Source organism: Arvicola amphibius, chromosome 1, assembly GCF_903992535.2.
Source record: "Arvicola amphibius chromosome 1, mArvAmp1.2, whole genome shotgun sequence".
Taxonomy (NCBI): domain Eukaryota; kingdom Metazoa; phylum Chordata; class Mammalia; order Rodentia; family Cricetidae; genus Arvicola; species Arvicola amphibius.
Genome location: NC_052047.1, coordinates 148,737,651 through 148,765,649, shown reverse-complemented (window position 1 = coordinate 148,765,649; position 27,999 = coordinate 148,737,651). Strand labels below are relative to the sequence as shown.

The following is a 27,999-nucleotide window of genomic DNA, read 5'->3' as shown; positions in this document are numbered from 1 at the left end:
GGTCGCCAGCCATTCCTGTAGAGGACTGCGGGTCGTTCGGACGTTTTGCCTGTCGCGGTAGGAGCGCTCCCGTCTCTCCGGGAAGGCGGCTGCGGCGTCAAGATGAAGATCTTTGTGGGCAATGTCGACGGGGCGGATACGACGCCGGAGGAGCTGGCAGCCCTCTTCGCGCCCTACGGCACGGTCATGAGCTGCGCCGTCATGAAACAGTTTGCCTTCGTGCACATGCGCGAGAACGCTGGCGCGGTGCGCGCCATCGAGGCCCTGCATGGCCATGAGCTGCGTCCAGGTCGCGCGCTCGTGGTGGAGATGTCGCGCCCAAGGCCCTTGAACACTTGGAAGATTTTCGTGGGCAATGTGTCGGCTGCATGCACAAGCCAGGAATTGCGCAGCCTCTTCGAGCGCCGTGGACGCGTCATCGAGTGTGACGTGGTTAAAGGTAACGCGGGAGCGCGCTCGGGGAGGGGACGCGCGCTGTGCACTCAGCCTATTAGCCACGCCCCTTACCCGGGGGGTTGGTCCTTGCGGTTGGAAACGGTGGGGAAGTGCGCGGGAGCGGGGCCTAAGGTGTTGGGGGCGAGTTGGGTAACGCCACCCCCCCCTGCGGTCCAGGCAACAACACTACATTCATCAAGTGGGAGGAGTCGGCTCTGGGCGGGTGCAGTGGCCACTGCTAGGAGAAGCCGCGGGCCTGGGGTCGCGCCAGAGACTTGCGAGTGTCTCGGGTTGGGGCGGGGTTGCATTTTCCTGGTTGCAAGGACTTGGTACCAAACTGAAATTGGGAAGTGACGGGCACCAGCCGAACCATGGAGCGGGGAAGATTTCGCCACTTCCCCACTTCCTCTCCACACATCGGTCAGATCCCGGGAAGAGGGAAAAGGTCGGGGCTAAAGCCCCAAGGCCTCCCCGGGGTTTCCTCCTTACGAGTGCTCCCAAGCTGAAGGTAACGGGGTCCTTGGTCATTTCTCGGGTTGCAGTCTTTATTAGTATTGTCTGTCATGGATCTGCTTGTGGGTACCAGAGGGGCCTTTTCCAAACCCATTTGGCTTTTCAATATTTGGTGGGTTATCTTTGACAGTTTTGTGCTTTCCAACTCTCGGGTCGCCCCCCCCCCACCACCACTTTGTGTTCAGTCTTACATCTTACCAGCTGGAAGCCCTGATTTTACTTTTGCATGTGGAAGGGGGCTTTTGTTATGAGGCCTCCCCCCAGGTAGTTTTTACTTGCCAAGTTGGTGCCGCAGGGCCCAGCTGTTTTATAAACTTTGAGATTGCAAAGGGGTATGCTCTGGCTTTGCGGGTTGTTGAGAGGCGGGCGAGGTGTCTGTTAAACTTGGGCTAAACACCATTTACTCAGTAGTCGTGCTTGAATAATTCTCAGGACAGCTCTCTAGTTTGCGTTTACTTTGAGGAAATGTCTTTTTTGAGACCCTGTTGACTCTCTTAGCCTGGGGTCTTATCGCTTGTCTCCTAAATGCTATTCTTTTTTGTTGGCAAGATTTTAAGGGACAACCCAGACCAGTGTCTGTTTTACTGGTCAGAGTTAACTTTGCCCTGTCATTTTCAACAATGCCACCTTACTTCTGTTGGATTCCTATCTGCTCGTGCCCTGTGGGGAGTGTGAGGACAGGAAATGACTGCGGTGGTAGTGCTTGCTCATTCTCATCAAATAGTTCATTTGCTATCCAGGAAAGTAACAACTTTTGGGCCATTGTTGTCTTTTCTATAATGGGGAGTGTTTAAAGGGTCATAGGGTGTGCATTACCAGAAACAAAATGTTCTGCATTGATACTGATTCTATTTTCCTCAACCCAGGTTATATCTGGAATGATACTTTCCTGCAGTCTTTAAGCATACTGTGGTGCATGGATTTTTGCTTCTGTTTAAAGTAAAGGTGGGAAAGGTCTCAGTTTGGGTACTTGACCAACAAAAGGATGGGATATATGAGTTTTTATGAGAGTTTTGTGTTTAATTGACCTATCTAGTTTCTTTTGTGGTTCTTAGGTAGGCTGGCTACCAGAGTGGAAATCTAGAATCCAGTACCTCAGGGTACAGTCTCCGTTGGAATTCATATGGATCAATAAACTTTTTTCTCAGGTGGTAGGCCAGAAATTTGCCTGGCTTAGTTTGGGACCGAGATTAAGTAGCAGTGAGGGTGGTGGTTGATAATAACTTTATATACGCTGTACAGCTCTAGGCAGATTCCCTGTGAGAGTTACAAAGTTTGTGCATTTTCCTTTTAGAAACAAATATAGCAAAACTACACTCTAGACTGATATGACACAGGCTCTATACTTTGACATGAAAGATTTGGTGACGATCTGAAACATACTTCCACTGATGATGTTCTCTTTGGGAATGAAAGCATTTTAAAGTTGGGAGTGTACTAGAAGAGACTGGCTCTGTAAATACCTTTCTCATTTTTGGGAGAGGAGGCTGAGGATAGGCATTTGGTTGAACTGTCAAATCTTTGAAAAGTGCAAAAAGCTTTATCTTACATAGAATGGCCAGCTGTTTTATTTCACAGTAAAAAGCATAGCTGCTTGGTTAATTGAGCTTAGGTCTGACTTGTAACAAACAATAACTATTCTTCACAGCTATAGCAGCTGTGCACTGTGTCAAAGATGGACAGTTTCAGGTCTGAATATCAGAAAAGAAAGATGCTTTTTTTTTTTTTTTTTTTTTTTGGCCATTCTTTCTCTACACAACTTTGTAAACTTTAAAGTATTTAGTCTTTGGGAAAACTCAGTTTCTAGTATTCTTTTAGCTTTGGTGCTAGAGAAATTTGGTGCCATCATAGAAGGTCCTGAAAATATAACTTGTTAATCATATCTCCTCCGCCCCTGCTCAGACAGGGTTTCTCTGTATAGCCCTGGCTGTCCTGGAACTTGCTCTGTAGACCAGGCTGACTCCCAAACTCAGAAATCTGTCTGTCTCTGTCTCCCGAGTGCTGGGATTAAAGGTGTGCACCACCATCTGCTAATCTTATGCTGTGATTTCCATCAGTAGTTTCTTTGAAGTAGTTCAGCAGGCAAGTGGGTCTTTGGAGTTCTTCAGATTTCTTTCTGGCTCTTTGTTGCCCTAGTAGTAGTTGGTTTCTGAGTGTTTTTGACAGGTCTGACTTTGACTGCTTACTGCCATGAAATTTAGCCCTGGAGCAGTCTCATTAGCTAGGTAACAGATTCCCTGAGCTTCTACTAACTGAGGTTCATCTTCACCCTCCTCCCCACACCTTTAGGTCTATTTTATTTTATGTTTATGAGTGCCTGCATGTATGTATGTGCACTACGTACATGCCTGATGCCCACAGAGGTCAGAAGATGTTGTCTGATCCCCTGGAATTGGAGTTAGGGGTGGTGGTGAGCTACAATTTCAGTGCTGGGAACTGATTATACAAGAGCTGCAGGTCTTGTAGAGAATTCAGGCGCCATCTCTCCAGTTCCTGTCCCCCTTTTGAGACAGTATTTTATGCAGCCCAAGCTGGTTTTGAAATTGCTATGTAGCTACAGGTGGTCTTGAAGTCCTGATTTGAATTGCCTCTACCTCCTAGGAGCTGCTGTCATAGGTATGTGTTGCGATGCCCAGTTCACACGTTCTTCTAATATTAGGCTTGGACATTTCCTTATAAAAATTGACTATATTGTCAGAGACTTTCTTCCCTCATTATTACTTAATTGGGTAGTCATTTGAATTACTCATTTGAAAGTACTGTTCCTTTCCCCTCCCCCTTTTCTGTTCCTCTCTTTTCTGTGTCCCCCCCTTTCCTTTTTTATAGTATGGGGAATCAAACCAATGTTCTTAACTTGTTATGTATACACCATCACTGGCTACATCCCAGTTCATAAGTCTTTTTGTTGTTGTTTTCAAGACAGGGTCTCACTGTGTAACACTGGCTGGCCTGGAACTCCTATGTATGCCAAGTTGGCTGTGAACTCATACAGAACACCCAAGTACTGGGATTAAAGGCACTAAGCGCCCCCCTCCCCGCCACATTTTTAAATCTCATTTTTTTTTTTTTTTTTTTTTTGGTTTGCCACTATTTAAGCTTTTTTTTTTTGGAGACAGGGCCTCACTGAGAATCTAGATTGCCTTCCAACTTCTGGTCCTCCTTGCCTTTCCTCCTGATTGCTAGGATTACAGGGTTACTACTGTAATATGCTGGGCAGCACTTTATCTTCTAAACTCAAAACCAAGTATAAGGTATAGATGATGGGAGATGTAATTTCTCTTGTAAACCCATTGAAATTTTTCTTAGGTGTTTTTTCCTAGCTCATTTTTGAATAGGATAAGGAAACAGGTGGGTGGTCATGTTGGTGCATGCCTTTATTTATTTTTTGGATTTATTTTTTTAATTATGTGTGTATGTGGAGTCTAGCTAGAGTACTTTGAATCCCCTGGAGCTGGAGTTAATAGGGAGTTGTGAACCACTTGATATGGGTGAGCGTTCCATGCTCCATGCTCCACCCACTGAACCATTTCTTCAGCTGCCTTTAATTCCAACATTTTGCAAGTCAGTCAGGCAGATATCTTATGAGTTGAGGGCTAGTCTGGTCTATGCCAGCCAGGGTTACATAGTGAGGGGAACAAAGATCAAGAATACAGCAAGGTTCCTTTGTCCTTCCTGTTGTTTGATTGTCTCTTTCTATCTCACCTTCCTGCCCCATCTGCTTTGAAGCTCCAGCTAACCTTAATGTTTTCTTTTGAGTGGGTGGGTGTTTCTGCTTGTCATTGCATTTCCCTGGTACCTTTGTCTTTCTTGAGGTGAGTTCAGCTTTTTTTTTCTTTTTCATTTTTTCCTCCCTCCCTCTCTCCCTCCCTCCCTCCCTCCCTCCCTCCCTCCCTCTCTCTCTCTCTCTCTCTCTCTCTCTCTCTCTCTCTCTCTCTCGCAGTGTCTTTGTAGCTCTTGTTGACCTCTAACTCATCTTCTGTCTATCTGAGTGCTGGAGTTTTGACAAGCTTTACTATACCTGATCTCTCTGTTTTTAAAGATATCTTAGTCCACAACTGCTATTTTTAGCTGATCAACCTAGAGATCAGCAATCAAAGGACAATTCAAATACCCTGTGGCTAGGTGGAAAGGAACATTTAGCCTTTCATAACTGTTAAAAAAAAAGTCAGCTTTTGACCATGGGATCATTGAAGACTAGCATTTGTTGAACTAGGAACATCAAGCTTGGTGTTCATCTTGTTCTTAAAAATTAAGCCAGGCATAATGGTGAACACCTTTAATCCCATACTCAGAAGACAGAGATGGGGGAAGGAATCTCTGTGAGTTAGAGATGAGCCTGGTCTAGTCTACATAGTGAGTTCCAAGACAGCTGGAGTCACATAATAAGACCCCGTCTTGATATCCCCCCAATAGTATTTTATGTGTATGAATGTTTTGCCTGCATATTTGTGCCTACACAGTTCAGAAGAAGGTGTGGCATTCTTTGGAACAGGAAATGATTATGAGCTGCCCATGTGGGTGCTGAGAACCAAACCTGGGTCCTCTGTAAGAGCGAGCAGCAAGTGCTCTTGACTGCTGGTCCAGCTCTGCAGCTTCATTTTGTTCTTTGGTCGTATTAAGCAGCTTTCAAGTTTATGTGGCATTATGATTTATTAGATGAAAAATAATATTCTCTAGGGAAATAAATCTCTGGTTAGTTTAGGTTTGAAGAATTGTCACAATTCTCCATTATCTTGCAGCCATTTATATCTCACAAGGCATTTCTGTCTTCTTACTTGAACCTCTAATTTGAAGTTAGTAGTATAAATTTTTCCAGCAGGGAATAAATGGTAAGTTCTTTAAGATCACCTAACAAGTCAGTGATGGTGGATCTAAAGCTGGGCCTTGAAGTATAGCTCAGGATCCTTGATATTATATTGTACTTGGCTTTTGCCTTTTATTTTTTGGGAGGGGCATTGTCTTCGAATCCAGGAAATGACTTGTTCTATAGGAAGGGATAGCTTAGATAAAGCACCTTGAAATGAAGTCCTAAAAGTAAGGATGGCTGTTGGGAGGCCATTCACAGTAATCTATTTTATAATAGATAATAGCCTTAGTAATTCCATCTAGATAACTCCTCATTTCTTGAACTGATATGACAGAGATTGGATTCTGCCTCTTAATTTATGTAAAGTAACCACAGGTCTAAAATGGAGTTAGGGGCAAAACCTTAGGTTCCTTTCATTGTTCTTTATATCCTCTTGATGGCACTATTATGGTTTGTGGTGTGGGTGTTATCAAGAATTTCTTCCCCCTTAAGGTTTTTCCTATGTTGTAGATGATTAGAGTCCTCAGACCAATATCCTGTCTTAGATTTCTTCCCAACACAAATTACTAAAGTCTTTGATGAGAGAACCTAGGTAGGTGGCTGGTGATGTTGCTCAGTCATGAACTGGCATGTGTAAGGCCCTTCCTATGTTCAGTCCCTGGCCCTACGCTTCCCCTCCCAATAAAGCAAGTGCCCTTTAAGGGTAAACCTGAAAATTCAGTAAACAGTCTTTTAAGGGGAATGTGTTCTTCTGTCCCTTGAAGAGGAAATAGCAGAGAAAGCAATGTGGACTCTGATTCCATTCCCTTATCTTACTGACATTCATAGGGTCTAGCTTCTGTGCAAGTTAACATTTTTAGTTATACTACACAGTCCTGTCCATGGACCTCCGGGATGAAACAAAGGGTTATGGACGAGCTAGGTGGGGCTTTGGTCCTGGCATTAATAAATTGATTTACAGCAAGCCACATAGAAACTTGGAACCTGTTTGCCTAAAAGTTTGCCTCCCAGGATTGTTGAGAGGTCCTGGATGTGAAAGTGGGTGTGAAAACTGGAAAGTAATATGGAAAGGGGAAGGTTTCCTAGCAGGAATTCTGTGAATGCTTGCTTCTTGCAGTCACTCTGCTTTTACTAATTGGACCTAGACAGAGAAGTGAGTCATGCCAAAATGTGAGTGGTGGTTTCTAGTGTTTTAAGCTCTTAGCTTTAGAGGTGAGTGTTAAGTAGCTAGTTATTAGATGTGCTTGAATTGAGAACATTGAGTAATTGAGTGATCTAGAAATACTTTGTGTATTTGCTTGCTGGTTTATATTTATAGAAGCTGTGAAGATTTTAATCCTGTGTTGTTGTTCATCTTTGCTTTTCTTTTTTCACAGATAGTTGATTGAGGTGGCAGGGGGACAGGGAAGAAGGCCATAGTCCAATGACTGCTTGAGATAGTCAAAAGCTTTGTTACACATCAGCCGCATTTCATGGCATACTCATGTAGAGGAGGGTTTGGAGGCCTGGTTGTAGCTGGCAACAGCTGGGTGCTGTTGTGTGTCCAGTTTGGGACCCAACAGGTAGCATGCCCTGCCCCCCTAATTGCTAACCCTCTGTCTGCTGCTTTATCAGACTACGCGTTTGTTCACATGGAGAAGGAAGCAGATGCCAAAGCCGCCATCGCGCAGCTCAACGGCAAGGAAGTGAAGGGCAAGCGCATCAACGTGGAACTCTCAACCAAGGGGCAGAAGAAGGGGCCTGCCCTGGCTATCCAGTCTGGGGACAAGACCAAGAAACCAGGGGCTGGGGATACAGCATTCCCTGGAACTGGTGGCTTCTCTGCCACCTTCGACTACCAACAGGCTTTTGGCAACAGCACTGGTGGCTTTGATGGGCAAGCCCGTCAGCCCACACCGCCATTCTTTGGTCGCGACCGCAGCCCCCTGCGCCGTTCACCTCCTCGAGCCTCTTATGTGGCTCCTCTGACGGCCCAGCCAGCTACCTACCGTGCCCAACCCTCAGTGTCACTGGGAGCTGCCTATAGGGCCCAGCCTTCTGCCTCTTTGGGTGTTGGTTATCGGACTCAGCCCATGGCAGCCCAGGCAGCCTCTTACCGTGCTCAGCCCTCTGTCTCCCTTGGGGCCCCATACAGGGGTCAGCTGGCTAGCCCTAGTTCCCAGTCTGCTGCAGCTTCCTCGCTTGGCCCATATGGTGGAGCGCAGCCCTCAGCCTCAGCCCTTTCCACCTATGGGGGTCAGGCAGCTGCAGCTTCTTCGCTTAACTCCTATGGGGCTCAGGGATCCTCCCTCGCCTCCTATGGTAACCAGCCATCCTCTTACGGCGCCCAAGCTGCCTCTTCCTATGGGGTTCGTGCGGCTGCTTCTTCCTACAACACACAGGGAGCAGCTTCTTCCCTAGGTTCCTATGGGGCTCAGGCAGCCTCCTATGGTGCCCAGTCTGCAGCTTCCTCACTGGCCTATGGAGCCCAGGCAGCCTCTTACAATGCCCAGCCCTCAGCCTCTTACAGTGCCCAATCTGCCCCATATGCTGCCCAACAGGCTGCTTCCTATTCTTCCCAGCCTGCTGCTTATGTGGCACAGCCAGCCACAGCTGCTGCCTATGCTAGCCAGCCAGCCGCCTATGCTGCACAAGCCACTACCCCAATGGCTGGTTCCTATGGGGCTCAACCAGTTGTTCAGACCCAGCTGAATAGTTATGGGGCTCAAGCATCAATGGGCCTGTCAGGCTCATATGGAGCTCAGTCTGCTGCTGCGGCCACTGGTTCCTATGGTGCAGCAGCTGCCTATGGGGCTCAGCCTTCTGCCACCCTGGCAGCTCCTTACCGCGCTCAGTCGTCAGCCTCTTTGGCTGCTTCGTATGCTGCTCAGCAGCATCCCCAGGCTGCTGCCTCCTACCGTGGCCAGCCTGGCAGTGCCTACGATGGGACAGGCCAGCCGTCAGCAGCCTACCTGTCTATGTCCCAGGGGGCCGTTGCCAACGCCAACAGCACCCCGCCGCCCTATGAGCGTACCCGCCTCTCCCCACCCCGGGCCAGCTACGACGATCCCTACAAAAAGGCTGTCGCCATGTCAAAAAGGTACTGTATGCCCCCCAGCCTCAGCCCCCAGCTGGGGCTTAGGGCAAGGGGCTGAGGTTGGCATGGGAGGGAAACAGGAGCCATTGGCCCCTCACTTGGTCTTCTTTGGGATGTCAAGGGTCATGAGGGTGAGTGACCATTTCTGGCCATCAGAGTTGAGGTGGAACATAGTACTCAGTCTGGGGTGATACCAACAACTTAGGACCAGGAAACGTCACCATTCTAGGATAGCCTGTTGTTCCACTAGAGCCACTTTCTGTAGGATTGGCTCATAGCTTTTCCCACTGTCTTAAGCCCATTCCCTGTTGTCCTGGTTTTGGTGGGATACATATGAAAGAGTAGTCCTTTTGGCACTCACTGGCTGAAGGCAAGCTTATGAGGTGCGTTCACCCTGGGAAGTTGGGGACCCTGCTTTTCCTCCGTCGTTCTGTTGATGAACCAAGGTCTTTTTGTACAGGGCCCATGAATGGGGATAGTTTGTTTGGGAATGTAGACTAGAATTCACCTTGACCAGTTTGAAAGGGAGAGCTTCAGCAGAGGGCTTGGTTTCCTGCTGACTTGAACCCTTGTTTGATTTCTTGGCCTGGATAGTATGATGAGCCTTCTGACAAGGAAACCAAATGGTTTGAGACAAATCTGATAACACCCTCCCTGTCCCCAATGGCATTTCCCCTAGGTCCACCTGGAGCCCTCCCGTAAACTGTCTCATTCACCAACTGTCTTCTTCTCTCGACTAGGTATGGTTCCGACCGGCGTTTAGCCGAGCTCTCTGATTACCGCCGTTTATCAGAGTCGCAGCTTTCGTTCCGCCGCTCGCCGACAAAGTCCTCGCTGGATTACCGTCGCCTGCCCGATGCCCATTCCGATTACGCACGCTATTCGGGCTCCTATAATGATTACCTGCGGGCAGCTCAGATGCATTCTGGCTACCAGCGCCGCATGTAGGGCCATCCTGGGGATGGGGCGCCACAGGAAGGGAGAGAGAGGAAGAGGTAGGGTAGGGTTCAGACCCAGGTCATCACCACCCTGTTTCATACCTCTCCCAATGGTGATTTTTCATCCCCTCCCTCTACCATGTGGGCCTTCCCCAGGAGAGGACCATTTTGTATTTGGCAGTAGTCTGCTTTGTTTCTTTGCCTCAGCAGCACATCTTGCTACTGGCTTTAGATCTGCGGTTTTCCCCCTACCCTGCCATCTTCCCAGAATGGGCATTTCTTTTATATTTTTATTTTTTTCCTGGCTCCCTTTATTTTTCTGCGCGATACTTGAGGTTGTTTGGAGGGTGATACAACCTACAGCTGATGTCGGGCGGCGCGTTTTTCTTTTTAGATGTGAGGGAGGCCAGGAAAGGGTTACTTTAACCATTTCCTGTGGGCCAACCTATGCCAGCAATCCAGGGGGCCCTGACTGTCCTCTGTAGAGACTATTGAGACTGAGATCCGGTTGGGACAGTCAGGTGGTATGTGTCCAGATCCCTGCTTGCCACTGAAGTTTAGCTGATGGTGACTGGCATAGTCCCAATTCCCTATCTGCCCAAGTAGGTGGTGTTAGAAACCTTAATTTTTTTTTCTCTTTTGTATGGACTACAAATAAAACTTGGGGCGATTTGTGGTTTGGAAACCTGGTTGTCATTGTCTTGATTGCATTCAGTGTCAGGTGAGCCAGTTTGACATCCAGGAAGACATGACAGCTAAAGAAAGGCAGCCTGAAGACTCAGAGTAGGTTTGGAAAGGTGCTTGAAAGTGGGGATTAGAATGATGCCCCCAAGCCCGGTGGGATTAAGTTCATTATCATCTTAAATAGCATGACATCTTTAGAACTGGAGAGCAGATGGATCAGTTTCAGTTGATCACATAAAAATTCAGAAACAATGCCCATTTTCCTCTGCTTATGTTTGACTAATGTCCATGACCTTTTCCCAGTTCAGGAAACAAAATCTACAATCCTACAGGATGGTTCAGGCTGAGATCTGACTGGGATTGGGTAATGGGCTGCCACAGTGTTGACAAAGCTAATAAATCCAGGCAGTAAGCTTGAGTGAGTATTGAGGCTGGGGCCTGGGAAAGAAGCCGTAGTGGAGTGGAGGTGATGTCAACCACCTGTGGTTGGAGAAATGAGGGACAAGGAAAATATGAAGCATATGGGGCTATCTGACCATATCGTGGTACTTCGCCTGTTGAACTTCATCATGGAGCATCCTTCATGTGTCCTGCCAACCTCGGTCATCACAGCACCTGTCTGCATCTATTATGGTTTTTAGATACCTTTTTGCTGGGTTTATATCTGAAGGTATTATAAAACATTCATGAGAAGTGGCTGGGGTGCAAACATAATCAAGAAGGAATGCTGAGATTGAGCAAAGAATTGATATACTTTAGAGCTTGTCTGGAAGAGGGTTGGGAGACCTGGGAAGTTTGAATCAGGGATAAAATGGAGGTTTGAACTTGATGGGTAGATAAAAAAAAGACTGGTTAAGTGGAGTGATAACAGAATCCTGATACTCCTTGGGGAAGGATGCTTTAGAGACATTTGGGAGCTTGGTGGATTAAGGTGTGTGCGTGCATGTGTGATTGCAGCTGTAAAATAGATGGGGTGGGTTGTCTCTGCCTCCTTCATTGGCATCATCGGAACTTGGCTGTGACAGTAGTTTGCCCCAAATGTCTTCTTCTGCCCATGTAAAAAATGCCTCAAACTCACAAGTTCTTATTTGTGGCTAACTAGGGTAAATGTCAGGGAGTACTGGGATCAAAGCTCTTTTATTTGCTTCTTTTTCTGCTCATCGCCTTGCCTTCTTCAGGTGCTTTGCTACTCATTTTCATTCCTCTTCAGAATGGGGGTAGAATGGAAAGATAGGTTTCTTAATACTTTGTGATGGTAGAGTGATCTGAGAGCTAAGTTACAGGCTTGGCATGACTGCTCTGGGGAAGTAAAGGGTTGGATGTAGGGCCTGATTGTGGCCTAGGTATTTGCAGTATCTCTTTGTCGTTTTCCTTTTCCTTCAGCCCTTGTTCTGCCACAGTCACAATTCCATGGTTCCTGCAGAAAACAAAACAGCCTCCCCCACCCTCCAACCAGCTTTATGTATTCCCAGGGCCAGTGTTGATGATCTTTTTTGCAGCTAAACTCAAAGTGATTTGGTTTATTGGATCAGTCTAACTGTTGGCCATCTTTAGATCCTGATGCCTCGTTGCCCCAGCCCTCCAGGTTCTCATTCAAGCCAGAAGGAGCTACAGAGCTAAATCATTTGTCATTTTCTTTTCTCTTGCAGATTGTTAAAAAAAAAACAACTTTATTTAAATTATTCATCTCTATTAATTCTATAACCCACTCATACTTTGCTTTTTATCGATATTTGAGTTTCAAGTTCTTAAAACTTGGGGAAAGATGGGTTTGATGAATGGGAGGACAGAAATGTAATGAGTGTTTTGGGGAAATGGATTTTCATCGCATCTTCAGAACATTCAACTTCTACACATAACATCTCTACATGTTGGCCATATTGGAGAAGTTTTGTTGGTTTATTCCTGGAACAAGACATACACAGGAGACTTCTAGCCTTATCAGCCTTCCCCCTTCAGAGGTTTGGCTTTTGTTTTAGATTCTGTTGGCTTGCTTAAATAAAATAGAGATAATGAGAGACTCAATGAGGAGCCGGTCTCTAGAAGTGTGCTACTTTTCTATACACCCCCTTGTGTCCCCAGCTAAGCAGTGTCAGAGTCCTTGCACAGTCTGTTGGTTCTCCAGGCATTTTGTCCTATCAAGCCAAGTCAAGGGACAATAGAGTAGCATGGTAAAGCCATAATGAAAATATATTTACTAGATTTATGGACTGGCGTTATTTAATAGAAGTTTGGGTAATAGAGAAGATAAAATAGTACACAGAAAGCTAATATTTAAATTCTGTTTTACAAAGATGCTCAGGTCTCCCTCTGACTCATAATTAAATCCGTATCTATAAAGCTTGAGATGGCAGTGCTTGGGAGCTTGGTCTGGGGTTGGCTGGAGAGAGCTCCGCACTGGAAAGTAGGACCTACCCCGGCGAACTGTTAGAGTTAGTGAGCAGTGCTAGGCAAAAGGTAGACCAAGGAGAAGGGGATGTGTCAGTGGCTAGAGAATACTTTTTTTGGTAAGACTTATCTCAGGTTTGAGTTTGAATCCTGATTCTACCTCTTTTTTTTTCTTTTTTCTTTTTCTTTTTTTTTTTTTTTTTGATAGTTTCTCTGTAACTTGAGCCTATCCTGGAATTTATCTGTAGACCAGGCTAGCCTCAACCTTACAGAGCTCTGCCTGCCTCTGCCTCCCGAGTGCTGGGATTAAAGGCGTGCAGCGCTACTGCCCAGTCTGGCTCTTCCTCTTATCTGTGTGATAATTGGATATGTCAGTACTTCTGCCTTGTTTTATCATCCAGCATTTTTTTCTTTTTTAATTTGAGACAGGGTGCCACTCTGTAGCCCTGGCTGGCCCAGAATTCAACAGGTAGATCAGGCTGACCTTAGACTTAGCTTTCTGCAGGCCTCTGTCTCATGAGTGCTATAATTAAAGGTGTGCACCACAATACTCAACTTTGTTCTTTCTATTTTTTTTTGTTTGTTTTGAGCTTCATATGTAGCTTAGGATGACCTTAAATTCATATCTGTCTTCACATCCCAAGTGCTACGGTTACTGACATGTACCACCATGTCCTGTTTATATGGTGCTTGGGATGTGAGTGACTCCAGGAACGCCTTCATGCTACGAAGGAATCACTCTACCAACGAAACCGTGCCCTTAGTACCTCGTTTGACATGATCATGGTCCTAAGTATTGCTTAAAAGTCATTTTTTTATTAACCAACTCAGAAATATCAAAAAGTGATAGTAGTACCAAAAAAGTCATTTTTAGTTGGGCGGTGGTGGCACACGCCTTTAATCACAGCACTTGGGAAACTGAGGCATGCAGATCTGAGTTCAAGGCCAGCCTAGTCTACAGAGCAAGTTCCAGGACAGGCTCCAAAGCTACACAGAGAAACCCTATCTCGAAAAAAAAAAAAAAAGTCATTTTTATATGTTAATGGTCATTGAAACCAAAATAATATTACCTCTTGTAATTATTATTCCATAATAGTGTCTAAAGGGGTGAGTGCGCAAAAAATAAATGAAGGTATGTATTATATTCAGTTACTAAGATTTATTTCTCGGGGCTCCAGAGATGCCTCATTGCTTAAGAGTACTTTCTGCTTTTGCAGAGGGTCCTGGGTTTGGTTCTCAGAACCTACTTGGCAGTTCACAACAACCCTTAACTCTAGTTCTAGAGAAGCATAGCATCCAATGTCCTCTGTGGGTCCTGTACATGGTGCACATAAATTCTCACAGGCTCAGACTCATACATGTAAAAAGAAACTCATCTTAGGAATGAGACAGTAGAATCTGGGGACACTGAGCTGACCTGGTGAAACACATAGTTGTGCAAAGGACTTGGGATATAGGTTTGAATGCAACACATACGAGTCATCTGAGTTTTTGCTGTGAGTGCTGTATAGCAGCATAGCAATGACTTAACCTACTAGACTGCACCAATATGGGCGACTCCCCATCTCTGGTGACACTATTTTGTTTCTTAGGATGACATTTCTTTTGCTTATGAAAAAATAAAGTTTGCAATACGGGAGACATCTTGAATGGAAAGGAGTAGAAATAATATAGTTAGCCAGTGGGGTTGGAGCGGGCACACTTGCTTAGCCTGTTGGCTCCGTATGAACATCCTTGAAGGATACTGGATTTTAATTTGAGCCTTTGTCAAACTTGTGACTCAGTTTTGGACTAGGGGCCAGTTATTTATTAGAAATGTAAATTATTAGATGGATGTGTTGGCTTATGGCTATATTTCTAGTACTAGACAGGCTAAGGCAGCCGGGTGGTGGTGGCACATGCCTTTAGTCCCAGCACTCAGGGAGACAGAGGCAGGTGGATCTCTAAGCTTGAGGTCGGCCTGGTCTACAAAGTGAGTTCCAGGACAGCCAGAGTTACACAGAGAAACCCTGTCTCGACAAACCAAAAAAGAAAAAAGAAAAAAAAAAAAAAAAACGCTGAGGTATCTTAAGAGTTTTTAGTTATGTTGCTGGTGAGTGAACCCAGGTCCTCCTTGCTAGGCAGGCGTTCTATGATTGCGCTACATACCTAGTCCCAGCAGACAAGGTGATTTAAAAATAGTAGACAGTAAAAGTGCTTCTGTAGGTGGGATTATAGTTAAGGGAGAGGCTTTGAAATTGGTGCTGTAACTTTCTGTAAGGGGAATACCAAGTTCCTATAGCTATGTAAATAGACATCAGTGTGAACACTTGGTCTACAGCTAACCCAGTTACCGAAGGCTTCATTTTGCTATTGTCAAAGTAATGATGAAAAGCCACCTCTGACTTGATGATCAGATTTTGTTTTGAAGAAGATTGAAACGTTGTTCTGGTGATAAGCACAGATAACTTTTCCTTGAAGTACTGGGATTCTTTTGGGTTTTCGAGACAGGGTTTCTCTGTGCAACAGCCTAGCTGTCCTGGAACTCACTCTGTAGACCAGGCTGACCTCGAACTCACAGAGATCTACCTGCTTCTGCCTCCCAAGTACTGGGTTTAAAGGTGTGTGCCACCACTGCCTTGCTGAAGTACTGGGATTCTAAGGACCTCACACATTAGACTCTTATCATTGTGCATATACCTCTCTAGCCAGCAAGCCAGTATAACATGAACTGAATCCAATCACTTCCTTCCTCAGATATCCAAAAGTTTTCTCATGTATTAGTTTCTTTCTTCCTTTCCTTCCTTTTTTGAGACAGGGTCTCTCTCTGTAACAGTCCTAGCTGTCATGGAACTAGCTCTTGTAGACTTGTGGACCAGGTTGGCCTTGAACTCACAGTTCTTTCTGCCTCTGCTTGTGGCCTGCATTCTTTTTTTAGTCAATAAATATTTGAGGGTCTTTCATGTTACCAAAGTAGTTCCAGCATTGAGGAATCAAGATAGAATTTTCAATTAATTGTAATTATTCGCAAAAGTAGCATAAAGTGATCAGTTACAAGTCAGGGTCTATGCCTTTAGATAGAGCGGCCAGTAAGCCGGGCGGTGGTGGTGCACGCCTTTAATTCCAGCACTCGGGAGGCAGAGGTAGGCGGATCTCTGTCTGTGAGTTCGAAGCCAGCCTGGTTCTACAAGAGCTAGTTCCAGAGCAGGCTCCAAAGCCACAGAGAAACCCTGTCTCGGGGAAAAAAAAAATAGAGTGGCCAGTAAAAGATCTGAGTAGAGAATTTTCGATTCTGAATTAAAAAACCAGTCTTTATCTGGAGTGCTGGTGGTGATCAAGCAGACAGACTGTAACGAAAACCTGGTTGGATAGTTTGTTAGTCCATAAAGAAATTTGAATATGCCCATCACTCCCGTTTTTCTTTTAAGCAGAGTCAAACTGTGTGGGCTTGACTAACTTGGAACTTGCTATGTAGACCAGGCTGGCATTGAACTCACAGAGACTTAATTGCTTCTCCCTCTTATACGCTGGAATTGCCTGTTCAGCTGTAGTAGATTTTAAAAACCAAGGACATGATTTTGATTTGGAGGTTGGTTGGCCGTAGTCTGGTGGTTTTGATGTCTGCACACTGGCATGAATTGTGATCCTTTGAATTGTTACCTAGTCTCTACCTTTGAACCTGTAGAGATTCAAATGAATTTAGTGAATGAATTGGTCTTGTATGCTATTGCAGGTATTTTTCAGGGATTTCGGCATAAGAAAATTTAGAAGATTGAACTGAGAGAAAAGAATTTCTATACTATTTGTGTTTCTGGATGCATATTGAGTTGTGATAATGTAGTATTAGACCTCCTCAGAAAGGTCTAGGGCGGTAGAACTGGTTGTATTGATTACTGATCTCAGGTTGCCTTTACTCAGACTCAGGTGCATCAGAATGAAATGAACCGTGGCCATATTTAATGTCATATTTTCACGTTTTGGGGGGTGGGGGTTTTGAGACAGGGTTTTTCTGTAACTGGAGCCCGTCCTGGTGTCCTGGAACTCGCCATATAGACCAGACTGGCTTTGAACTCTCAGAAGAGTTGCTTTTTGAGACAAGGTTTTTCTGGATGTCCTGGAACTCACTCTGTAGAACAGACTGACCTGGAACTCAGAGGTCCGCCTGCCTCTGCTTCCTAAATGCTGGGGTGAAAGGTGTGCGCCACAACTTCCTAGGTTTTAACTTAAAAAAAAAAAAAACCTTTTCCCATACTTAAATTATTGGCTAGTTTTCTGTCTCTGAGTTAGGCTTATTTTCTGTCTTTTTTTGTTTTAGTCAACCCCTGCCCCCCGCCCGTGTGTGGCCGGTTTGGGTGGCAGTATGGTGTTTTTTCTTCCTTTCCCTATCATCCTGATCTCATGAAGTTCCCCTGCTTTCTGCCTGTTCATGTTCAAGTTATCCATTAAGCACCTTTCCCCTTTTATCCCCATCTTCAAAAGCTGCTTTGGAAAAAGGTCGTGACTAAAGTTGCTTGCTCACTGAGTATGGGATTATGTGAAGCAACCAGTGGGTGAGAAAAATGTGATGAGGGCATTGGATCCTGTGAAGAATGTTCGTTTGTACTTGTTTGCAGCTCATTGTGACAAAAGCCTTTTCTTCTAAGGTCAGTTCTAGGGAGTTTAAACTTAACAGCTCTGGCTAATGGCACCCAATAAAACAAAACAAAACCAAACTTTTGCCGTTCCTGTTTTTTGCTTTTGTTTTTGTTGCTGTGTTTTTTTTTTTTTTTTTTTTTTTTTTTTTTTTTTCCTTTTGGGGGTGAGGTTGGGGTGGGGGTCAACTTTCATGTTTACACAACATTTTGGGTGGTGGGAGGCTAGAGGGATCATAATCCCAGTGCCTCCTAGGTTTCTGGCTAGCTCATTTCTGGGCCATTACACCATAATTTGAAGCTGGATCTACGGACTGATTCAGAGTTTTTCAACTACCTAGTTTTAATTCCTGGGCAGCTATAGGACTCAGGAGGGCCAAAGTGGAAATTGCCCAAGGCTGAGGTTGATTTTTTTTAAGTAAGGGCGGGTGCTCGGCTATTTATTGCGTGTGGTCTGTGTAGGCTGGACGGAGGTCTGTGTATCTGCGGGGTGTAGCGGCGTTCAGTTGGAGGGTGCGAAATCTTGGGATAGAGGACTGAATACAGTCAGAGCGTGCACGTGCAAGTGGTGGAATGTGAAAGCTTAACAAAGTTAGACCCGTGAAGTCACTGACTGCCACGCTGAGACTATTGCTTAGTCTCCTAATGGCGGGCCGCACTTCGAAGAAACCCACGTTTGTGGCTCCGCCCTCACATGGACCTCCTGCCCAATCAGTGGCTTCGCTTTCACTAGGCTGGGTACTCATTGGCTTTCTTATAAAAGCTCCGGATTACTGACGTTTCCACCTCTTCCTGGCCTCTCAGGTAATTGGCGTTCGCGGTAACCAATCAGGAAGAGGATCTCCGGGAACGCCAGCCTTTTACTTTACCGAACGTCCAATCCGGTGGTAGGTTCACTCCCCCTTTCTACCCAGAGTCACTGCTGTGGCCGCCGCCATTTTAGCATTTTGTCAGAACCGTCCGCGCTGCGAGGAGGAGGAGGATCTGCAAATTTCCATGTGGTGAGAGACTCCAAATCCTTCTGTGTTCTTTATTAAAACTTCCCTGACTCCCTTGGACGTCAGGGCTGTCCTAGTGGGGTCGCGGCCTGCGTACCCGTCACTGAGAGCCGACCTCGGTCCTCGACTTTGTGCGGTAAGCCTGAAGCAGCCCTCCCCCAAGTCCCCACCCCGCAGTCCCTGGAATACCTTCCTTTTGTCCCCTTTATCTGCTTTGCTCATTTTCCTATTTGGGGGTTATGCCTATAGTTAACTCTTAGATTTAGACATGAGACTCTTTCATGCCCCAGGGCCGTGTTGCCTCATTAAACAATATATAGCACCCACCTTTGACCAGGCAGTTTTTCTTTTTTCTTTTTCCCCTTCTCTTTTTTTTTCTTTTTTTCTTTCTGTTGCGCTTCTCTGTGTAACAGCCCTAGCTGTCCTGAAACGCTGTAGATCAGGCTGGCCTCGAACCCAGAGAGATCCACTTGCCTCTGTCTCCCAAGTGCTAGGATTAAAGGTGTGCACCACCACCGCTCGGCCAGTTTTTCTTTTCGTAGGAGCTACATAGTAAAGATGTGCGCCGCCCTCCCCCCCCCCCCCAAAGGATCTCTCCTACTCGGGCACTTTCTGTATTTCCCATACTTATTATCTGTTTGATTCCAGTGTTCGCTATTCCAAAGGAAACTCATAAACCCAGCTACTGCAAGGCCCACGTTTCCGGAAATGATTGCTAAGAGAGGAAGAGCTAATTAGCAAGTCTAGTAGTTAGAATTTTTTTTTTTTTAGTGTTTTTACTTTTTTGGGACAAGGTTTCTATGTAGCTTTGGAGCCCATCCTGGAACTCAATCTGTAGACCAGGCTGACCTAGAACTCAGAGATCCACTTGTGCTCCTGAGTGCTGTGCTTAGGGTGTATGCCACCACTGCCTGGCTTAAAATCTTGTTTTCTAGTGGCTGTCACGGTGGGCTGAAATGCTTAGTATATGTAGCTTTTAATTTATTCTCAAAACTTCCAGCCCTGTTTTTCCTCTTTGTCTGGGGCAAATGGTCTACTCAGTGGCAGAGCACTGGCCTATAATGTATGTCACTGTAGGTTTGATTCCCAACACCACAAAATTCCCTTTGTCTACAAAAGACTGCCCTGTTAGAAACCTCTTTAAGATCTCTGTGAGTTCGAGACCAGCCTGGTCTACAAGAGCTAGTTCCAGGACAGGCTCCAAAGCCACAGAGAAACCCTGTCTCGAAAAACCAAAAAAAAAAAAAAAGAAACCTCTTTAATAGAAGTTCCTGTGGGGAGTAAAGTAGTCTCTCTTCTTGAACTCCCTTGTTGGTTATTGTTTGGAGATGTGACAGGGCACACCCATAAGATAAAATTTTTGGAACTATATGCTGGAGTAAAAGGAGGCGATAGTAGGGATTGATTTTATTGTTTATTTATTTTTTAGTAGTTGCTGTGGACTTAGGTCTTCCCTTAAAAACTTTGTCTTTCTACTTGCAGGCTGTGTGGAGATGGTGAAGCTGTTCATTGGAAATCTTCCCCGGGAGGCCACAGAGCAAGAGATCCGCTCACTCTTCCAGCAGTACGGGAAGGTGCTGGAATGTGACATCATTAAGAACTATGGCTTTGTGCACATAGAGGACAAGACGGCCGCTGAGGATGCCATACGCAACCTGCACCGCTACAAGCTGCACGGAGTGAACATCAATGTGGAAGCCAGCAAGAATAAGAGCAAAGCTTCAACCAAGTTACATGTGGGCAACATCAGTCCCACTTGTACCAACCAAGAGCTTCGGGCCAAGTTTGAGGAGTATGGCCCAGTCATTGAATGTGACATCGTGAAAGATTATGCCTTTGTACACATGGAGCGGGCAGAGGATGCAGTGGAGGCCATCAGGGGCCTTGACAACACAGAGTTTCAAGGTGAACCACTCTCTTTTGGTGATTGGCAGCTCAACACAAGGCTATTAGGAAGAAATTGGATGAGTAGAGATAGGGTTTGGGATAGAAAACTTTCTGCTGGCTGATAAGGATGGGTGATGCATTTCTTCAGCAAAAATTTTTATGTTTATTCATTTAATTTGTATCTGTGCCTGTGCGCTGCAGCGTGCATATGGAGATCAGAGGACAGCTTGGGGGAATCTGTTTTCTCCTACCACATGGGTCCCAGGGATTGAATTTAGGTGGCCAGACCTAACAAGTCAGGTGACAAGGTCTTTTTTACTTCCTAAGTCACATCCACTGACCTTCAACCTTTTTTTATGAAACGTTCAGGAACATTACAGGAAATAGGTAATGAATTTTATAAAATGGAGAATGGTGATTGGAGGGGAAATAATAGTTCTGTAGTGTTTAAGACTTTTGAGCCTGTTGTGAAATCCTTTCTGTCTGCCTGGTGGTGGTGGCAGCGGCACAAGCCTTTAATCCCACCACTTGGGAGGCAGAGGCAGGTGGATCTCTGAGTTAGAGGCCAGCCTGGTCTACAGAGTGAGTTCCAAGACAGCCAGGACTGTTAGAGAAACCCTGTCTCAAGAATACAACAAACAAAATAATTTTTCTGAAGACTTTGTCTTTTTAACTCTGATTTTTATTGGATCAACACAAGGTCACATTGAATTGCACTTAATAGAGGAAAATCCAGAGAAAGAAAGCAGCAGGGACAGAGTTTGGGTTAAACTTCCCCTCTTGTTTCAGTTCTTTCAGTAAAGGTAACAGACTTTTGAAAGGTTGTGGCTCTAGTTTTGTTTTACGTCTGTGTAAAGGAGTCACATTTGAACATCACTTAGAATTAGGAGACTGATTTTAAGAAACTAGAGAGGAGGCGTTAGGATTTGGAGCAGTAATGGCATATCCTACAGTTGGTTTCATGTGCATGCAGGGGTAGATTGGTTTCGACATTTTGGGGGATAGTTTGGGGTTACCATAAAGCCCTTGGGGCTGAATTGTTTTTGTGCCTGGAGGGTGTTGATGTGGTTTATCAATTGATTTGGAAGGTATTTAGTTTTATTTTAAGATCAAAACTTTCTTGTCAAGAGTGGCATTTAAAAGACTGAATTGTCAGCTGGGCTTTGAACTCCCATGCTTTTAGGTTCCAAGAATCAGAAAGTTTTTTTTTTTAAGGTTCTGACAAACTTCCAGATTACAGCATAGTCCTGGAACTCTTAGCTATATTTCTTAAGGGGGAAAAATACACACACAGATTTTGGAAATATTTATGTGTGATCTACAGAAGTCAGAAGAGGGTGTCAGATCCCTTGGGACTGGAACCAGGTGGTTGTCAGCCATATGGTGGTGCTAGGACCTGAGCACAGGTCCTTTAGAAGAGCAGGAAGTGTTCTTAACTCTGAGCCATCCCACCAGACCCATAACTCAGGTTTTCTTTTTATTTATTTGTTTGCTTGTTTATGCTTTGATGTGAAGATTGCAGACCCCCTGGAACTGGAGTTTCAGACTTGTGAGCTACCATGTGGGTGCTGGGAATTGAGCCAGTGTCCTCTGGAAGAACAGCCAGTGCTCTTAACCTATGAGCCATCTCTCTAACCCGCCCCTTTTTAAAAAAACTATTTAACTTTATGTGTGTTGTTTGAGTGTGGTGTGTGTATGTGTACAACATGTGTGCACATCCCCCTCAGAACTGTATTTCAAGCCTGGGCTCTGGCTATATTAACACTAAGCAGTGGCTGGCTCTTTTCTTCATTACTAACTTTTGTGGAACAGTGCTTTACTGTCATCTTTGGTTTTTTTTTCCCCCTTAAATTGAACCTTTCTAGAGTCTGATGACACTCCCCCCCTCCCCCCATGTGACAAGTGCCCTGTGTCATGGGCATTGCTTTGTATTATTAAAAATGTCACAGGTCTCTCAGGTCTAGTTTGCTTTTCTTTTTTAATTGGGAAGCTGAGAGTTATTTTGTCAACAACTTAATTGGAAGCAAAGACTGCTTTTGTAGAAGGTTCTGGTATGATACCTGATATTTGAAGGCTCTCCAGATTTTAATCACAAAGAGATGGTGTCTTCTGGTGGCAGTTACATGTGTAAGGGGAGGACAGTGTGGTCTGTTTGAGGGCAAGTGTTCTTATAACTGGGTATCTGAAACTCGGGGTCTGATGCTAACCCATGCTTAGTTAATTTTACACTGTTCTCTTAATGTCATGGTTTTTCAAAATATGGTGCTAGAGATAAGAGTCCAGGGCTTTTTACATGCTAGTAAGCTGAGCAACAGCTGGAGACCATCTCTTCTCTCCTTTCTTCATTATGTTACCTAGGTTGGCCTTAAACTTAGGTTGGGTTTAAGCCATTTTTCAGTCTCCAGCCTCTTATAGGTGTGTGTTCCTCCAAGTCCCTAGCATTACTGTTTTATTCCCTCCCTCCCTCCCTGTGTGTGTGTGTGTGTGTGTGCATGTGCGCGTGTGTGTGAGGGGTCGCACAGTTTTCCTATACAGGATTTCTCTCTGTTACAGCAGCTCTGATTGACCTGGAACTAGCTCTGTAGACCAGGTTGGCCTCAAACTCACAGAGATCCACCTGCCTCTGTCTCCCAAGTGCTGGGATTATATCATGCTTGCCTTTGTTTCATTTTTTAATTGATCAAAGTTCTTTCTATGTTGAGTAATGATACCTGACTAGTCCTTTCCCATTTAGTTTATATATATATATATATATATATATGTATATGTATATATATATGTATATGTATGTATATTTTGCTTGCCTACAGGAAGAAAACTGACTTTAGATTTAAAAGGTTTAGTTCCCTTTTTGGACACAAGAATCAACAAATGCATAGATCAAGGCATTTATTAGTGAATAATTCTGTCTTAAATGTGTTTGCATGCTTCATGGTTGTATTTTTTTCGCCTAATTTGTTATGTTCTAAAGTTTTCCCATCCCCATCCTGGGCACATTTCAGTGTTGTCCATTATGGCCTGTAAATATCTAATTGCCTATCTTTATTCTTTGGATATCTGCAGTCTAGATTTATTAAGCTTTACCTTTTTGTATTTTTGTCTCCTCACTCCCTTAATAGTTCCTAGGATCTAATTTTGATTTTTCAGGTGAGATTATTAACACTTTCGTTTATTTTTATTTCTTTTATTTACTTTATGTAGGAGAAATCATTTTTCTAGTGACTTGAAAAAATTTTTTTCTTTTAATATTTATGTATACAGCGTTAGTTTCCATGTGTGCCTACATTCCAGAAGGGGGCATCAGATCTCATTACAGATGGTTGTGAACCACCATGTGGTTGCTGGGAATTGAACTCAGGACCTCTGGAAGAACAGTCAGCATTCTTAACCTGTGAGCCATCTCTCCAGCCCGAAAAATTATTCTTTCCTTTTTTTTTTTTTTAAATAAGTGTTTGCCTGCATGTATATATGTGCACCAAGTGTGCTCGGCACCTTGGAGACCAGAAGAGGGGATCAGATCCCCTGGAAACTGGAGTTACAGGTAATTGTGATCTTCCATGTAAATGTTGGGAATAGAACCTGTCTTCTCTGGAAGAGCAACCAGTGATCTTACCACTGTGCCATTCTTCCAGCCTCCTCTTCTGTTACCGTTACAACATATGTGTTGAGGTGCATTGGAGTCATTACACTGTGAAGATTTTGCTGGATTTAGATCCCTTTTGAATTGCCAGTTTTTTTGTTGACATAGGTAGAAATTTCTTCTTAGGTGAATAAATTGAGAATTTAGTTTCAACTTTTATTCTTAAAGTTGCCTCTTTTCTTTTATTAGGGCTTTTAGAATTCATTTTCAAAATACCAATTGTGATTTTCAAAGAAAGGTTGTGTTTGGAGCATGTTCTTAGAATTTCAAGATCTTACTTGATTTTTGAAACAGGCTGTATGTCATAACTTAGATTGGGCTACAGCTTAACTATCCTCTGGCCTCATTCTTCAAAGTGCTTGGATTAAGGTGTGTGCCATCATGCTCGGCTTTGTTCATCTTCTCTCTGTAATCCTCTACTCTGAGCAGTTTGTTTCATTAACATTGTTGGTTATTCTTTGTACCTTTCTTATTCTCTTAGTAAAATGCACTTACCATGTGTATATGTGTTGACAGCTTGCCCAATTTTCTTTTGGCCCTCTGATTAGAAAGTCAAATTGTGGATAAATCCCTATTAGAGTGATTATTAAATGAGAAAGAACAATTTAAAGAGAAGGCCTTCATCTTGTATTCCCATATTTCCTTAATTCATTACTATTCCAAAGATCTAGCTTTGAAACTTGGCATCCAGGCTCAGCTTTGGAACAAGTCTTAATCATTCTTAAGAGATGGTAACTTTAGAATCTCTTTGATTTGGGGTATGTATGCATAAAATTGGCTCAACATTTTTTCCCTACTTAATCTTGATAAAAAAGATGGATATGTCAGATTTTTGAAACATTCTAGAGTTTCTTATGTATTGGGCCAGTGGGGTAGCTATTTGTGCAGTTACTTGGCAGTGGGTGAAATCTCTTTTTTTGAGCAAGAGTAGAATTCTTAAACAGTAAACTGGTGTTGATAACTATATTTCTTCTTCATCTGGTTATCCTTTGCTTGAAATCAGGTCATTTATGCTGAATCTGTATGTTGGGCTTCCCCATCCCCCATAGAAAGTCATTTTGACAATTTGTCACACATCTAGAGTTGTTTAGGTAAAACCATTGCTGTGACCAGTGGCTGGGGTAGGGGGTTGGGCTATTACTTCGTGATAGCAACCCTTCTTGCGTCTGTTTCTTCAAGGCAAACGAATGCACGTGCAGTTGTCCACCAGCCGACTTAGGACTGCGCCCGGGATGGGAGACCAGAGCGGCTGCTATCGGTGCGGGAAAGAGGGGCACTGGTCCAAAGAGTGTCCAATAGATCGTTCGGGCCGCGTGGCAGACTTGACTGAGCAATATAATGAGCAATATGGAGCAGTGCGTACGCCTTACACCATGAGTTATGGGGATTCATTGTATTACAACAACACGTACGGAGCGCTCGATGCCTACTACAAGCGCTGCCGTGCTGCCCGCTCCTATGAGGCAGTGGCAGCTGCAGCTGCCTCTGCATATAACTATGCAGAGCAGACTCTGTCCCAGCTGCCACAAGTCCAGAACACAGCCATGGCCAGTCACCTCACCTCCACCTCTCTCGATCCCTACAATAGACATCTGTTGCCACCTTCAGGAGCTGCTGCTGCAGCAGCTGCTGCTGCTTGTACTGCAGCTTCTACTTCATATTACGGGCGGGATCGGAGCCCCCTGCGTTGTGCTACAGGCCCAGTCCCCACTGTTGGAGAGGGCTACGGTTACGGGCATGACAGTGAGTTATCCCAAGCTTCAGCAGCCATGCGGAATTCCCTGTACGACATGGCCCGGTATGAGCGGGAGCAGTATGCGGATCGGGCGCGGTACTCAGCCTTTTAAAGTTTGAGGTGAGAGTGTGTGGGGGGGTGTCCCCTGTTGGTTTTGCCATCCCTCCTGTGACCTCAAAGGGCTCTAGTTAGGCTGCTCTGCTTGCTTGCCTTCTGCAGGGCTAGTATGAGGTTACTAGCATAGTTCAGTTTACAGCCAAGTCCTTAAATGTTTACGTTTGAAGTAAACATCCTTTGCTCTTTTGCCTATTTTTCCAGGGCTTCTAATAGTGGGAGTCATTCTCACTGTATTTGTGTTTGGAACAACAAACAATGGTGTACTGTTAAATCTTGGGTCAAATCTGTGTGCTGTAATTGACCTGGGATCCAGATATTCAGACATAGGTGGGCTGCTTCTTAGAGTCTGTCGAATTTCTTAGCTGTGTGACACTAGTTATTGTTCTTTTCTTTTTCTTTTTTTTAGTTTGCTGTATTGCATTATGCTGTGAAAGGACCACTAAGGATAAAGTTTCTAACTAGTTAACTGATTATTGTTCAAATCCTATGAAGACCCACAAAATGGCTTCATCTTAATCTTGAAGATTGTTTCTCATATTCTCAAAGGTCTCTCTGTCTTAGGCATTTAAAAAACTTAATTAGTGATAAATTAAAGCAGAAATAGTCAAAAACATTTCTCATAGAGTAAGGAAGTCTGGCATGAGCTTCAAAGTCCAACTTAATTGCTTAGTCCAGCTTCATGAACTTAAGAGTCCACTTTTGTTATCTTTTACCTCTATTGTGTTGTAGCCTCTTATTCAGTTTTTGTATTTTTGACCCTGGGTTTGACATGTTTCACTTAGGGTGATACAGCAGTATATGTTTACATGCATACTTGTGTATTCCTTGGTAATGTTGAAATCTAGTCTTGGGAACTTTACCATGCTCACCACATTCTCCTCTTCCCATTAGTTAAGAACATTTAATACTCAACAACTTTAATACTCAGTTTGTAGCCTAACGGGACCTTGAACTGTGGCAGTTGTGCTTCAACCCCAAGTGTTGAGATAGGTGTTTACCACGATGGTGGAGCTTCTGTTTTGAATACGTTCTCTTTTGATGCTTCTTGTCAGCTTTGGGCTCTAGTTTTTTGAGAGTGCTGTTGTACTTGGGGTACTTTTCAGTTCTTTTAGTTTTGAGGATCCCTACTGTGTCCCTGACATTGTTATTGATCCTTAATCTTGTAATACAGACACTTTGTCATCTTCGCAGATGGTATGTCCATTGACAGGTCCAAATGACTGACTGGGTTCATTGACTAGGATTGTGCTAGAAGAGAAACTTGAATAACTTGATGTAGCTTACACATTTTCCAGTGCCTTCTTTTAATGGTTGGTTCTATAAACCTTCAAACTTGTTCAGTTGATGCAACTTTTTTCTAGTTCTTGCAGTAATTCTTAGATTGAAACATATTGTTGACTTTTTACCCCAGAGGTTAATTGGAGCTTTCCCAGTTTTTTTGTTTGTTTGTTTGTTTGCTTTTGCTCTCTGAGTTTGTGGAATTACCTTCTCTTGAGAATGCTAATGTTAACATTAAAAGTAATAGAATATCTTTGCCTACTATCATGAAAATTTTGCTATTTGGAGAAAGGTCTTTACTAGGGGACTGTTTAGCCTTCCCAATGATTCTCTGACCTGCAAGCTGTTCTCATTTTTAGAAATTATGTTGATATTAGGGAAAGGTAAACTTAAAAGTATCGAGGTATGACATTCTAAGATGTTCTTTGAAGTTTCTAAGTGGAAAAGCCCTTTTGAGCTTTGCTGTAAAGCCCCTGTACTGTGCTCTCTTTCAGGTGGGATGTGTGTGGGCTGAAATTCCGAGCTGCGGTTGTGCATGAGAATACACCCTTCGTGGTACCCCATCTCCGGGACGTTCTCGGCTCTGTGCATTCAGTCCCTCAGGAACCATGGACCTTAATTTACCTTGTTAAGTTCAGACTTTCTTTTCCTGTTCTCTCTCCTGCTCAATTCCCTGTTCTCCTGTTTATTCTTCTGTAGCTTCCTATTCATGTTCTGTTTTCCCAGCATGCCTCCTGTGCAGGAACTGGTAGGGGTTGTGCTGTCTCTTCCCTGCCTCCTGACCGTGCTGAGAATCACTACTACTCCAGGTTTTCTTTTTTGGCCCAAAGCCTAGTCCTAGAGATTTGGATCACTTTCCAGTGAAATAAATGGTTTCTCAAATTAGGGTATGT

The 27,999-nt window shown here is 44.3% G+C and overlaps 1 protein-coding gene across 5 annotated transcripts; it reads left to right on the top strand.

Annotated features, from left to right (window-relative positions):
- LOC119813641 (RNA-binding protein 14) lies at positions 1-27,991 on the top strand. Of its 5 annotated transcripts, XM_038329051.2 has the most exons (4): positions 18,284-18,585; positions 19,932-20,354; positions 25,156-25,831; positions 27,601-27,991. In XM_038329051.2, the coding sequence occupies exons 2-3, from the start codon at positions 19,943-19,945 to the stop codon at positions 25,821-25,823; spliced, it is 1,080 nt and encodes a 359-aa protein (XP_038184979.1). In that variant the 5' UTR covers positions 18,284-18,585; positions 19,932-19,942; the 3' UTR covers positions 25,824-25,831; positions 27,601-27,991. The 5 variants fall into 5 exon arrangements, with proteins under 5 accessions (XP_038184971.1, XP_038184962.1, XP_038184994.1 ...); XM_038329043.1 differs by lacking the exons at positions 19,932-20,354; positions 25,156-25,831; positions 27,601-27,991 and adding exons at positions 1-439; positions 7,370-8,834 and having other exon boundaries at positions 18,256-18,581; XM_038329034.1 differs by lacking the exons at positions 18,284-18,585; positions 19,932-20,354; positions 25,156-25,831; positions 27,601-27,991 and adding exons at positions 1-439; positions 7,370-8,834; positions 9,572-10,454.
- The last annotated feature ends 8 nt before the right edge of the window (positions 27,992-27,999 follow it).